At 45.8% G+C, this 12,752-nt stretch overlaps 1 protein-coding gene across 7 annotated transcripts in view; it reads left to right on the top strand.

The window, feature by feature from the left end:
* Positions 1-12,752, top strand: part of ARHGAP17 (Rho GTPase activating protein 17) — a 78,509-nt gene that overhangs the window by 61,338 nt on the left and 4,419 nt on the right. For 5 of the 7 annotated variants that reach the window (XM_058157214.1, XM_058157213.1, XM_058157215.1 and 2 more), the window contains exons 12-17: positions 651-732; positions 1,257-1,337; positions 1,807-1,920; positions 2,592-2,683; positions 7,205-7,358; positions 11,410-11,652. In XM_058157214.1, coding sequence (XP_058013197.1) covers positions 651-732; positions 1,257-1,337; positions 1,807-1,920; positions 2,592-2,683; positions 7,205-7,358; positions 11,410-11,652 — 766 coding nt within the window. The remainder of the gene's footprint in view (positions 1-650; positions 733-1,256; positions 1,338-1,806; positions 1,921-2,591; positions 2,684-7,204; positions 7,359-11,409; positions 11,653-12,752) is intronic. The other 2 variants (XM_058157217.1, XM_058157218.1) reach the window with 1 other exon arrangement.

Here is a 12,752-nt window from a genome sequence, read left to right as displayed (position 1 = left end):
AGACTCGCAACATCTTTTTTATATCATGAAGACCAAATCCTGACACAATATACCAAGTGTTGTTTTACCAGTACAGTATAAAACAGTAGTATCTCTTCACATGATCTTGATACCATCCCTCTGTTGATGCAGCCTATGACTGGTTTGGCTTTTTAGCAGCTGCAGCACATGGCTGGCTCATACTTAAGTGGTTGTGTGCAAGGACTTCTAGATTCCTTTCACTCTTACTGCTGTTGAGCCGACTGCCACCTATTTAAAATTTAGTTTTCTGCCATTTAAAAATCAAGTGTAGGAGCAAATGATAGAAACATATTTTTAAACATGCTTTTTAAATTATAGATGTGGGTTTAAAAGAAGGGGTTTCACCTCAACTCCTCTGGGCAGGAGATAGGTGGCCCTCCTGGGTAGCTGCACTGATCATCTTGTTGTAAACTCAAGAGCTGCTTGGATTCTTTTGTAGCCTAGCTACGGCATGTCCGTTGTTGATCAGAAAGGTCGGCAGTTCAGCGGTTCGAATCCCTAGTATAGGTCTCATGCGTGAGCAGGGGGTTGGACTTGATGAGCTCCAAGGTCCCTTCCAACTCTGTTTTGTTACAGCTGCGGCACTCAGCCTGCTTTGCTTTGACTCTCCCTCCTTGTTTTTGCTTAAGGGGCTCTGAAGTCCTACCTGAGGGAGCTGCCGGAACCACTGATGACCTATGCCCTTTATGAAGAGTGGACCCAGGTTGCAAAGTAAGGCTGGTTTCTCCGAGGATCTCTGGTTTTGCCTTGCTGATGCTTGAAAAGGCTTTGACGTTGTGCTTGAAAATCACTTTCTTGATTTTCTCCTTGAATTTCTTTCACTGTTCTTTTTAAAGCAACAATGTTGTGTTTTCATATTGTTTTATCTTTTTTTTTCTGGCTTACTGTTGTAAGCTGCACAGAGTAGCCTCACAAAGAGATGGTTTAAAAATAAATAATGATCAGACTTCTGTCTCAAGCCTACATTGACTAATTGGTATTTTGTTTTTCTGATATTTTTCTTATGCATACAGAGCAAGATGAGCAGCAAATAAATTTGATAATAATAACAATAATAATAAAAACAGAGACTACTGTTGCATTATTTTCCTGCAAACTGGTTAATATTTCTAAGCAGATAGGGTAGGATATTCCAATTTTAGATTTTCTTCGGGAACAGCAGATAACAGCTTTGTAAGTAAAGTGCAAACCTATCCCTTAGGTGAGTTTCAAGAGAACATTTTGTTTTCCCTCAGCATCCAGGACCAGGATAAGAAACTGCAGGACCTGTGGAGGATTTGCCAGAAATTGCCAAAGCCTAACCTGGCCAACTTCAGGTAAGTCAAGTGCTCGAAGGCTTTCCAAATGGATCCGTCTTCTCTCCTTGGCTTTAAAACGGAGAATTCCAGGATGCAGAAGCTCAAAGAATGTGCTCATTGTAATAGTATGGCCTCCCTTGGAAATGGGGTGGTCTGCATTTTTGCCACGTTTAAGTTTGCAGTACAAACTCTAGTCTAGAGAATGCAGATCATAGAAGCCAGACTGTACCAATTGTCAGTTATGCTCTGGGACATGAGGCAATGGAAGGGGCTCTGAAGTCCCATGAGTAAGCCCTCCAAAGAGTTTCCCACTCTTATTTTTCTGCTCCTGTCCAGACAAGAATTGAAATTCACAATGCTTTTGTGGAATTTTTGTACCGTATTTCCATCTGGGACAGTCTGAGCTGAATATCTTGGATTTCAGTTTTCCTGTGACCAGTGATGCCTTTGTTTCTCCATAGAGCCTAATACTGATTATTCCTTGCAGGTATTTAATCAAATTCCTTGCAAAACTCGCACAGTTTAGTGATGTTAACAAGATGACTCCTAGCAACATTGCTATCGTGCTGGGCCCAAATTTGTTGTGGGCCAAGAATGAAGGGTAAGTGTTGAATTCTAATACTTGAATTGCCAAATCGGCCAGAATCGGCCAATCACCACTGGCCGTTCTACTTCTGTTGTCTTTAGTAGCTCTTCTTCGGCTAGGGTTTCCTTGGCCAAGGAGCAGCAAATCTTAAATATTTGTAGGGTTATATTTTTGCCTAGCTCTTGAATGGAAAAGGTCCAGCACAAACTAAATCACTGCATAAAAAGTGAGTACTGAGTATTTCTGTGCCATTTCTTCGTTTTTGTGCAAGAAAGATTAATAGCATGACAAAGAAGGTTTTTATTATTCAGTTCTGCAAGTCCTAAGATTAGTTAAAAAGTTGAGCTCCGCAGATTTTCAGAATGCAGGAAGAACCGAGGGGCCAAAGGTAACACTTGAGAGTACGCACAGTTTCGCCTAAAAGCAACACAGGGGAAAGCTCTGTCCCATTGGTGTGTAAAAGCCTCAGGCAGCATCTTCAGAAGAACTTCTCCTGAAAGCTGGGCAAGAGAAGAAGCCCCCAGAGGGAGTGGCCCTTAAACCCCTCAATTGTGCCCAATAAACAGTTGGCAGCCACCTAGACATTCCACTGGGCATCCATTGATCCCTGTGTTTGACCCCAGTGAGCAGGATTGCTTCCTTGATTGCTGAGAACATCTTTAAAGCCACTGGTCTTCTCTCCCCAGGTCTCTTGCAGAAATGGCAGCAGCAACTTCAGTCCATGTGGTCGCTGTTGTTGAACCCATCATCCAGCACGCGGCCTGGTTCTTTCCTGAAGGTAAAGAAAACAGTTTTCCTTCTCAGTGTGTAATCTCAATTGTTCTCCCTAGGAAAGCTGGTAAGCTAATGGTAGGACCGCTGTGCTGTTTGCTTTTGATATTTTTGCATCCTTGTAAAAGCCCATGTAAAGTACTGAAAAGAATGAGCATGGAAACATCTTTTGTTTTTAAATACATTTTTGCTGAACTTTTAAAGAAAAAATACATAAAGATGGAAGCAGGATAAATAGGGGGGAAATCCCTTGTTGAATCCACAAGTCTTAAAAGTTGCCAAGTTTGGACACTCCTGCACTAAAGGCAAGAATACGTTAGACCAGTGATGACTAACATTTTTGCCATTGCGTGTGAAAAGCGCGGGGGGGGGGAGAGTGCAGGGGGGTTGCGCATGCTTGTGCCCACACCCATAATTCTATGTGCCCCGCCCCTCACCCGCACATGCCCGCATGACACTCACCCACAAGACCTGTATCACAGACAAAAGCCAGGAAAAGCTCCAGGCCCAGACAAGATAACTCCTTCTTGCTTAAAAGTCTGTGCTGACCAATTGGCCCCCATCTTCACCCATATTTTCAATAAATCACTAGAGATGTGCTATGTTCCTTCTTGCTTCAAATGCTCTACTATCATCCCAGTGCTGAAGAAGCCCACCATCAAGGAATTGAATGACTACAGACCAGTTGCTCTAGAATAGAATAGAATAGAATAGAATAGAATAGAATAGAATAGAATAGAATAGAATAGAATAGAATTGAATTTTATTGGCCAAGTGTGATTGGACACACAAGGAATTTGTCTTGGTGCATATGCTCTCAGTGTACATAAAAGAAAAGATACGTTCATCAAGGTACAACATTTACAACACAATTGATGGTCAATATATCAATATAAATCATAAGGATTGCCAGCAACAAGTTATAGTCATACAGTCATAAGTGGAAAGAGGTTGGTGATGGGAACTATGAAATGATTAATAGTAGTGCAGATTCAGTAAATAGTCTGACAGTGTTGAGGGAATTATTTGTTTAGCAGAGTGATGGCCTTCGGGGAAAAACTGTTCTTGTGTCTAGTTGTTCTGGTGTGCAGTGCTCTATAGCGTCGTTTTGAGGTTAGGAATTGAAACAGTTTATGTCCAGGATGTGAGGGATCTGCAAATATTTTCACGGCCTTCTTCTTCTCTAACATCTGTAGTCATGAAAACCTTTGAAAGGCTAGTGCTGTCCCACTTGAAAACAATCAGGGATCCACTGTTAGACCCCCTGCAATTTGCATGTGGAGCAAATAGATCAACAGACGATGCTGTTAATATGGTTCTGCACTACATCCTACAACATCCTGAATCTCCAAAGACCTACACAAGGGTCCTCTTTGTAGATTTTAGTTCAGCATCCAATACCATCATTCCAGACACTTCTAACTAAGCTAAACCAGCTACAGGTACCTGAACACACTTGTAAATGGATCATAATCTTCCTAACAAACAGGAACCAGCAGGTGCAGCTAAGCAGAATCACATCAGATACCTGTATAATTAGCACAGGGGCTCCCCCCAAGGCTGTGTGCTCTCCCCACTTCTCTTCTCTCTGTATACCAATGACTGCATGTCTAATGATCCATCTGTTAAACTACTGAAGTTTGCAGATGACACAACAGTGATCGGTCTCATTTGAGGCAATGATTAATCCACATACAGACGGGAGGTGCGACCGGAATAATCTGAAACTGAACAACTTAAAACCGTAGAAATGGTGGTGGACTTTAGGAGAAACCCTCCCATACTACCATCTCTTACAATATTAGACAACACAGTATCAACAGTAGAGACCTTCAAATTTCTAGGTTCGACCATATTGCAAGATCTAAAATGGACAGCTAACATCAAAAACGTCATCAGAAAAGCACAACGAGGAATGTTCTTTCTGCGCCAACTCAGAAAGCTCAAACTGCCCAAGGAGCTGCTGATTCAGTTCTACAGAGGAATTACTGCATCTGTCATCTGCACCCCTATAACTGTCTGGTTTGGTTCTGCAACCGAACAAAACAGACACAGACTTCAGAGGATAATTAGAACTGCACAAAAAACTATTGCTACCAACCTGCCTTCCACTGAGGACCTGTATACTGCACGAGTCAAAAAGAGGGCTGTGAAAATATTTACAAACCCCTCGCATCTTCAACATAAACTGTTTCAACTCCTACCCTCAAAATGACGCTATAGAGCACTGCACACCAGAACAACTAGACACAAGAACAATTTTTTTCCTGAACACCATCACAAATAATTCCCTCAACACTGTCAAACTATTTACTAAGTCTGCACTACTATTAATCTTCTCATCGTTCCCACCATTCATCTCCTTCCACTTATGACTGTAGCTTTGTTGGTTACGATTTATATTGATATTGTTTCCTGGTTGCTTTAGTGGGCTATGACGATCATTAAGTGTTGTACCTTATGATTCTTGATGAACGTATCTTTTATGTACGCTGAGAGCGTATGCACCAAGACCAACTTCCTTGTGTGTCCAATCACACTTGGTCAATAAAAAATTCTATTCTATTCTATTCTAAATTCTGTCAGATTTACTTTTAAAATAACAAGTTTATTCTAGATTTTGAATTGTATTCCTACAATTTGGTGAGCCATTCTTAGAAGGGATGAGACATCCTTTCTAATAAAAGGCATAAAATATCTTCGCAGCAGTTAGCATGTACAAAGCTAATCTGGGCTATTTTGTGGGAATATGGGAATATATAATATAAATGCTGAAGTTGAAAAGGATTACTTTTATTCACCTTTTAAGATTTGCTTCATTCTGCTGTGAATAATTTTCCAGAATTGTTGAGCTTTACAGCAATGCCAATTGCAGAAACAGGATCCAAGCTAACCTTTATATTTTAAACAATTTTTAGAAAATGAATTGTCCACTATATCATGATTGGATTAGTACATGAGTTATAGAATATCTAATACCAATTTTCTCGTGTATAACATTTAATAGATTTTTTTTATTGGCCAAGTGTGATTGGACACACAAGGAATTTATCTTGGTGCATATGCTCTCAGTGTACATAAAAAGAAAAGATATGTTCATCAACAATTCTAAGGTACAGTTTAATTGCAGTTTAATTAATTACATTTAGTATTCTTCCACTGAGATTTGCATTTCTATTACTGTACCTAAATTCAACATGTTTTAGTTTCTGAGTCATGTGAGCTTGGAAACATCTTAATATCTGCACTCAGCTACTGGCTAAGTCTCTAGAGGCGTTCATTCTACTGAAACATTGAACTTATAGCTTTTATTACAAGTTTTGGGTGCCACTCTAATTTTTTAACTGACAGGTTGTGTTTATTAATTTTTATGCCACCCATCTCCACTATAGCAATAACATTTAGGCTTATATACCACTCCACAGTGCTTTACAGCCCTCTCTGAGTGGTTTACAGGGTCAGCCAATTGTCCCCAACAATCTGGGCCCTCATTTTACCCACCTCAGAAGGATGGAAAACTGAGTCAATCTTGACCCGGTCAGGACTGAACCCCTGGCTGTGGGCAAAGTCAGCATGCAATACTGCATTTTAACCACTGTGCCATCAGGACTGTAAGGTGACTAGGTGGCTTACAAGGTTTAAAACAAGCAGAAAAATAATTAAAATATTAAAACTACACAGATTAAGATTTCAACTCTAAACTGAAAGCAGAACTAAGAGACGGGCAGGACAAGATCTTCTTACCCTGTCAGGGGGGCAGTTCTCACCTCCTGTGGTGGAGTGTTCCACAGGGATGGAGCTACAGCAGAAAAGACTCTTCTTGAACCCGCTGCTGGAGTCCTTTAGCAAACGGGATCCGTAGCAGGTCTCTCTTGGTGGCGTGAGTGGGGCAGGCTTGTCCCATTGGGGAAAGATGGTTCCTCAGATACCCTGGACCCCTGCCATGTAGGGCTTTAAGGAAACAACGAACATCTTGAATCGGATCCAGAAGCAAACCTGTAACCGATGCAGCTTGTGCAGACGTAGCGACTCCGGGACTGTCTGTGCTGCTGCTTTCCCACTGCTTTTAATCTGAAAAGGGAAATGAAAATGAATTTACCTTAAATACTTGCAAGCAGAAGCCATAAGGCAGAGGTGTCAAATTCAAGGCCCGGGGGCTGGATCCGGCCTGCGGGGCCACCCTGGAAACAGCAAAGGACTGGCCCGCGGTGCCTCTGCCAGTGAAAATGGAGCTCAGGAGGGCGGCCTTCCCAAGCTCCATTTTCATTGGCAGAGGGTTGCAGGAGGCCGTCGCAGCCAAAAACGGAGCTCGAGAGCCCGTTTCCGCTGGCAGAGCACTCGGGCCCCCACAGGCACCCCCGACATGAGTGACGTTCAGTTAGCTACAAGGTCAAACCCAACCCTGATGCAGCCCTCAATGAAATCGAGTTTGACCCCCCTGCCATAAGGTATTTTTGTCCTCTGAAATTAAGTTCTTGGCCTGAAGGTGGTGTTTTTTGGATTCTCATTTTTATTCCTGAATTCACAGAGCTGGATTTCAATGTGTCCGGAGCATTTGTGGGGCAGCCGGCTGTGAACTCCAACCACCTTCCTGCAGGGAGTGACTATGATTCCGGGACCCTGGAGCGGAAGAGGCCGGTCAGCATGGCTGTGATGGAAGGGGAGCTCCTGAGGAAGGAAAGGTAAAGGGAGCCTTCCTCATCCTGTGGTTGGGTTAGCAGTGCCTTCCACACCATTTGTTGCTGTTTAACTTAAGTTAAAGGTGTCTGAAGTTCTTTCAGAGGTCACAAACTTGGGTTGAATCAACAGTTGCTTTCCTGGCAAATAAGAAACCGAAGATTTCTTTGTGTAATGAAGAAAAACAGATCAGATTGTTATTATGAGAGAGTCCTGTTGGCTCTTTCAGCCCTTCCCCGCCCCCCAAATGTTGCATAGTGAATGAAGTTTGAATTGTTGGCAGAAACTGGCACTCATTTCTACGTTAGTTGGCACTCACAACAATCTTGTGCCTCTGAGAATGACTTCATGCTATATCTTAGCAGCCAGTCAGAGAGGTTCCTTCCAAAGTGGTTTAGAGCCGGGATCTCCAACCATGGCAACCTTGAATTCTGGGTCTGCCCCAAGTCTTAAAATTGGAGACCCCTGGTTTAGAGTATTAAAAACTATGGATGGTGTTCCTTTCAGTCACCAAACCTGGAAGGTACAAGTGTATCCACTTGAGTACCAAGGTACCCCCATGATCGCTCAGGGTGTCAGGCCCAAAGGCATCATTCCAGGGAACCTGGAAACTTCTTTGAAAGAGCCGCTGCTTAAGTGAGCCACCAAAGGCATCTGATGGGCCTCCTTAAGGGATTCTGCAGGCAGGCATTGCGTGCGTTGACAGGCTTTCTGGAAGCCTCTGTCAGAGAGGAGCTGGGCATGCCTGGGGCCATGGCCAGCCAGCCCTGAGTGGTGCCTTTCCCCTCCTTACTGCAGCCTAAGGAAGATCCAAAGGTAACGTACGTGCCGTTCTTTCCTTCTCACCGTGTTCCATGCATGATAGAAGCCGGAGGGAGATCTCACGCTGTGGAAGCAGTAAGAGCAGACTCCCCTTGGGATCCGCGTAGGGCCTGCAAGAAGGGGTCCCTGCTGGCAGCTCTCACAATAAACGGTTACAGGCTCCTGGTCTCTTGCGGCCCCTTTTGAATAATCCACAACAATCCAAAGCTTGTTTGTCATGCCAGTCGCCTTCCCAGAAATTCTACCATGTCTTTGGAACACCAAATTTCAGTCTGGAAATTTGCTGCGACTTTAGTTTGAAGAGTGGTTAGCACAGGTCGCTTATCTGTGTGCTTTGGGCTTCCCCGAACACTGTTGTATCCTGACTTCCAATGTGAGCCACTTGGCTTTTCCTTGCCTTACTAGCAGCTAGATCAGGGATCTCAAACTCCCAGCCCAGGGGCCACACCCAGTTGAAGTCCAGGCATCCTAAAGTTGCCAAGGTTGAGAAGCACTGACTTAGACGCAAGGCGGCTGCAGCTGCTGGCTGGCAGAGATGGCTCTGGCCATAATCATCACAGATGCTGAGTGTGCTGGCTCTGGCAATGGCGGCGGGTAGTTCGGAGGTAGCAAAAATCCCTGCCCACCACCCCCACCCCGACCATGCCCAGCTGAGCCACGCGATCATCAGAGGGGTTTTTTTTTTTTACTTTTAAAAACATTTTTTTCTCCGGCCGAACAAATGCTTTTAAAAGTAAAAAAAAAAAGCCTCTGATGATCATCTGGGATTATCAGAACCTTTTAAAAGCATTTTTTTACAATCCCACCACAACCAAGCCCCGCCCGTAGAACCGGCAGTAACAAATTTTACATTTCACCCCTGCTCTGGGTTGAGAAGGGTCGGTCTCCTGCACTCCCATCCTGCCTCCAGGCCCTGCCTCTGCCACTATTTATTTTATTTATTTATTTATTTATTTATTTATTAATCAAACTTATATACCGCACCATCTCCCGTAGGACTCAGGGCGGTTCACAGGCATATTAAAACAGTATAATAAATAAACATTAAAACCCAGTTAAAACTAAATATTATCATGGCCTGGTCACTAAAACAGTAAAAACCTATAAAAACCCCATTAAAATATGCTAAAACCTTTTATCTTAGGCTAGTCCTGCACGCTGAAACAATAGAGTCTTCAGTTCACGTCTGAAGGTCCGGAGGTCGGGGAGTTGTCGTAATCCTGGAGGAAGCTCATTCCACAGGGCTGGTGCCACCACAGAGAAGGCCCTCCCCCTGGGGGTCGCCAACCTACATTGTTTGGTCGACGGCACCCTGAGGAGGGCCACTCTGTGGGAGCGCACAGGTCGTTGGGAGGCAATCGGCGGCAGAAGGCGGTCTCGAAGGTATCCCGGTCCTAAGCCATGGAGCGCTTTAAAGGTGGTAACCAAGACCTTGAATTGCACCGAAGACTACGGTAGCCAGTGCAGGCCGCGCAGGATAGGTGTTATATGGGAGCAACGCGGTGCTCCCTCTATCACCAGCGGCCGCATTCTGGACTAACTGGAGCCTCGGGTGCTCTTCAAGGAGCCCCATGTAGAGCATTGCAATAGTCCAGGCGGGAAGTGGCGAGGCGTGAGTGACTGTGCGCAGGCGTCACGGTCAAGGAAGGCGCAACTGGCGAATCAGGTGGACCTGATAGAATGCTCCCCTGGCGGCGGCTGTCAAATGATTCTCTAAGGACAGCCGATCGTCCAGGAGGACGCCTAAGTTGCACTCCCTCCTGGGGTCAGTACTTCCTCCCCACAGTCAGCGATGGTGTAAGCTGACTGTGCCGGACGCCGGTACCCACAGCCACTCTGTCTTGGAAGGGGCCAGGCGCTTTTCCACTGCCTCCTGGCCATGCTCCAGGCACAAACCCACCACTGCGTAAGTGAGCCTCACTTTCAATAGCAAGTGAGCTATTGAATAGCAACCTGAGCACAGCCCCACAGCTGTCAGCCAGCCAGTTAGCCAAAATGAAATGCAGAGAAATGGCTGTAGGGTGGTGGTTGTGTGTGTGCATGTAATTATGTTTAGTGACATATGTGGCCCTCTTTCTTCATGAAAAACTTTTTTAATAAAATGAAGTATGCAAAGACTTCGATGCCAGTCTGAGTTTGAGGTCCCTGAGCTAGACAAACATTTGCTCTACATGGTCTGTGTTGGATTCATCAGTAACCTAGTTTTCATGTTTTTGTTTCTGCGCATTAACTAGGGTTGTATGTATTCTGGACTTTTACAAATTCAAACATCTAAAACAAGAAAATGAATAATTAAGCCACACGTATTAATGCTAGTTTGTTTACCTCAACCTGTTTTAAATCATTTTGCTGCCAGTATATCTGGGGAAGGCAAACAAATTCTACGGGGCACTAAAGTCTGAGGCTCAGTTTATGCCTCCCCTCTGACTGAGGACAAGAAGCCCGACTTCTTGGTGCTGACGAAGCTGGATTGATTATTTATTTATTAAATGTACCTGTCGAGTGACTCTAGGCAGCTTTCTGCTGTTGTTGTGGCTGCCATTGTGATTGTTGTGATCTCCACTGAATACACACAGCCCTGCCATTAATACTTAAAGAGGTACCGACGCATGTCTGTGACTTCACCAGGGATGTTCTCAGCTGGAGTGTCCCAGGCATTTGGACCACAGGGGGATGATACCAAAAAGGCCCTGCGGGTGGAGCTGCCTGGCACCAACAAACTCTCCCAAGATTTCCAGAGAAGGGAAATCTTTTCAAACCACAGCAGAATTCCTGGAGCTTCTTAACAAGGGATGTAGTGGGCACATATTAGTCTGCCCGAAGATAGAATTGTCCAGTATGGATATGCTGTGTGTCTGCATCACTCTCACTCTCACTCTCTGTCTTGGTCTCTCCCTCCCTCCCTCTCCCTCTCCCTCTCTCTCTCTCTCTCTCTCTCTTTCACACACACACACACACACACACACACACACACACACACACACACACACCCCGAAATGAACATTGAATAATCAGTCTTGCTGGTCCTGAATGCCTGTCACACTCTTCCTAGATGAGCCAGGATGTGTCGCACTTTTCAAACTCTGGCTGGCAGAGTTTGTGTGTTCCTTGCTGCTTATCTGCATGGCCAGCAGCAGGGACTCACCTTCTGTCTCCCAAGTAGTTATACTGACTCTTTTTGTGTTTACGTGTAGCCCGCCTGCATGGAGTGTTTACTCTCTCTCTCCTCTGTAGCTTTGGTGTCAAGGTTATGGACTTCCAGGCAAACCCCCGGAGAGTTGGCACTGTGAATAGAAAGCACACAGCCCCAGCTTTCCAGCCACCGCTTCCGCCCACGGAGGCTGGCCCGCTGGCCCTGGCCGCGGCGGAGCAGCACCCACAGGCCCCGGGGGCTGAGCCTGGCCTGGCGGGTGCTTCCTCTGCCTGCCTGCCTGGCTCAGCAGAGCATTCTCACAGCCAAGGCACGGAGGACAGCAGGTAAGACGGGGGGCTCAGAGAGGCAGGCTCAGGGTGGGCCACGGTCCTGCTCTTCTCTCCCTGTCGTCAGTCCCCAAAGCAAAAGGGAGACGCTTTGCAAGGCTGGCCTGCTTTGTTGCCCCACGGAAGCAGAATCATTGTAATCCTCCTGCCTTAAAGCAGGCAAAGCCGCCCTCCTGCTTCCCTCCCGAGGTGTTGTTCAGAGGTCATGCCAGAGCCCGCCCGAGTCAGGGAACATGCCGAGATGCACGGCAGAGCCCAGCTGCACCCCGCAAAGGTAGGGATCCTCCCTCCCGCCTGACCTGGAGAAATGGTAGCTTGTTCATCTAACCCACTAGCTAGAACCTGTTTGTCTCGTCTTCGTAGGCTGTGCACCCACCCCGGTCAGTGTGCCACAGTGTTACTGGGCTTTAGCTTTTCCTTCCACGGGGAAGGTGAGGATGTGGAAGCGGGGTTGACTGGCGGTGCATGCTCCTTCTGAGGAAGCTGGTTTTCTGCACTGGAGAAAGAGAGGTTTGCTCCTCCTCCAAAGCCTTCCACCAATTTGTCTCTGGGCCCAACGGCCTTTGCTGGACAGCCTACAAGCGTAACTTTGGGGAGAAGATACGGAAGGAGCTGCTCAGAGAAGCCTTGCTATCCTGAACAAGCTCCCCAAAATAGGTTGAGCAAAGACCAGGTGGTGGGAATGTAGCAAAGCAAGAAATGTTGGTGGTTAAAATCCGTGCAAGGGACCTGAGTGAGGGTCAAGGACTGGTGAATAGCTGAAGAGATGCTCATTTGGGTTTGTGGGGAATCGCAGTCTTTGGCCCAGAACCTTCATGGTAACTCTCAGAGGAACTAGAGGGACGTCGCTCTTGCATCTTGAAGATCCCTCTCCTAACTCTGTGGTGCTTGCAGTTGGTATGGCTAACCTTGGTGCTCTGCTGCTTTAAGCACTTCTGAATTTTGTTTCCTAAGCTGTGGGGAATTCTATGGACCCCAGACAGCTGGGTCAAGCAGGCCAGCAGTGAGTTAGGTGCCAAAGGGGGTCTGCCTGCACTTTGCACCTGTTTAATGCAAAAAGGGCCCCACGTCTCATGAGGAGCAGCTTCTGGCCCCCG

Source organism: Ahaetulla prasina, chromosome 14 (genome assembly GCF_028640845.1).
Source record: "Ahaetulla prasina isolate Xishuangbanna chromosome 14, ASM2864084v1, whole genome shotgun sequence".
Classification (NCBI taxonomy): domain Eukaryota; kingdom Metazoa; phylum Chordata; class Lepidosauria; order Squamata; family Colubridae; genus Ahaetulla; species Ahaetulla prasina.
The sequence above is the reverse complement of the archived record's forward strand: the minus strand, read 5'-3'. Positions and strand labels throughout refer to the sequence as shown.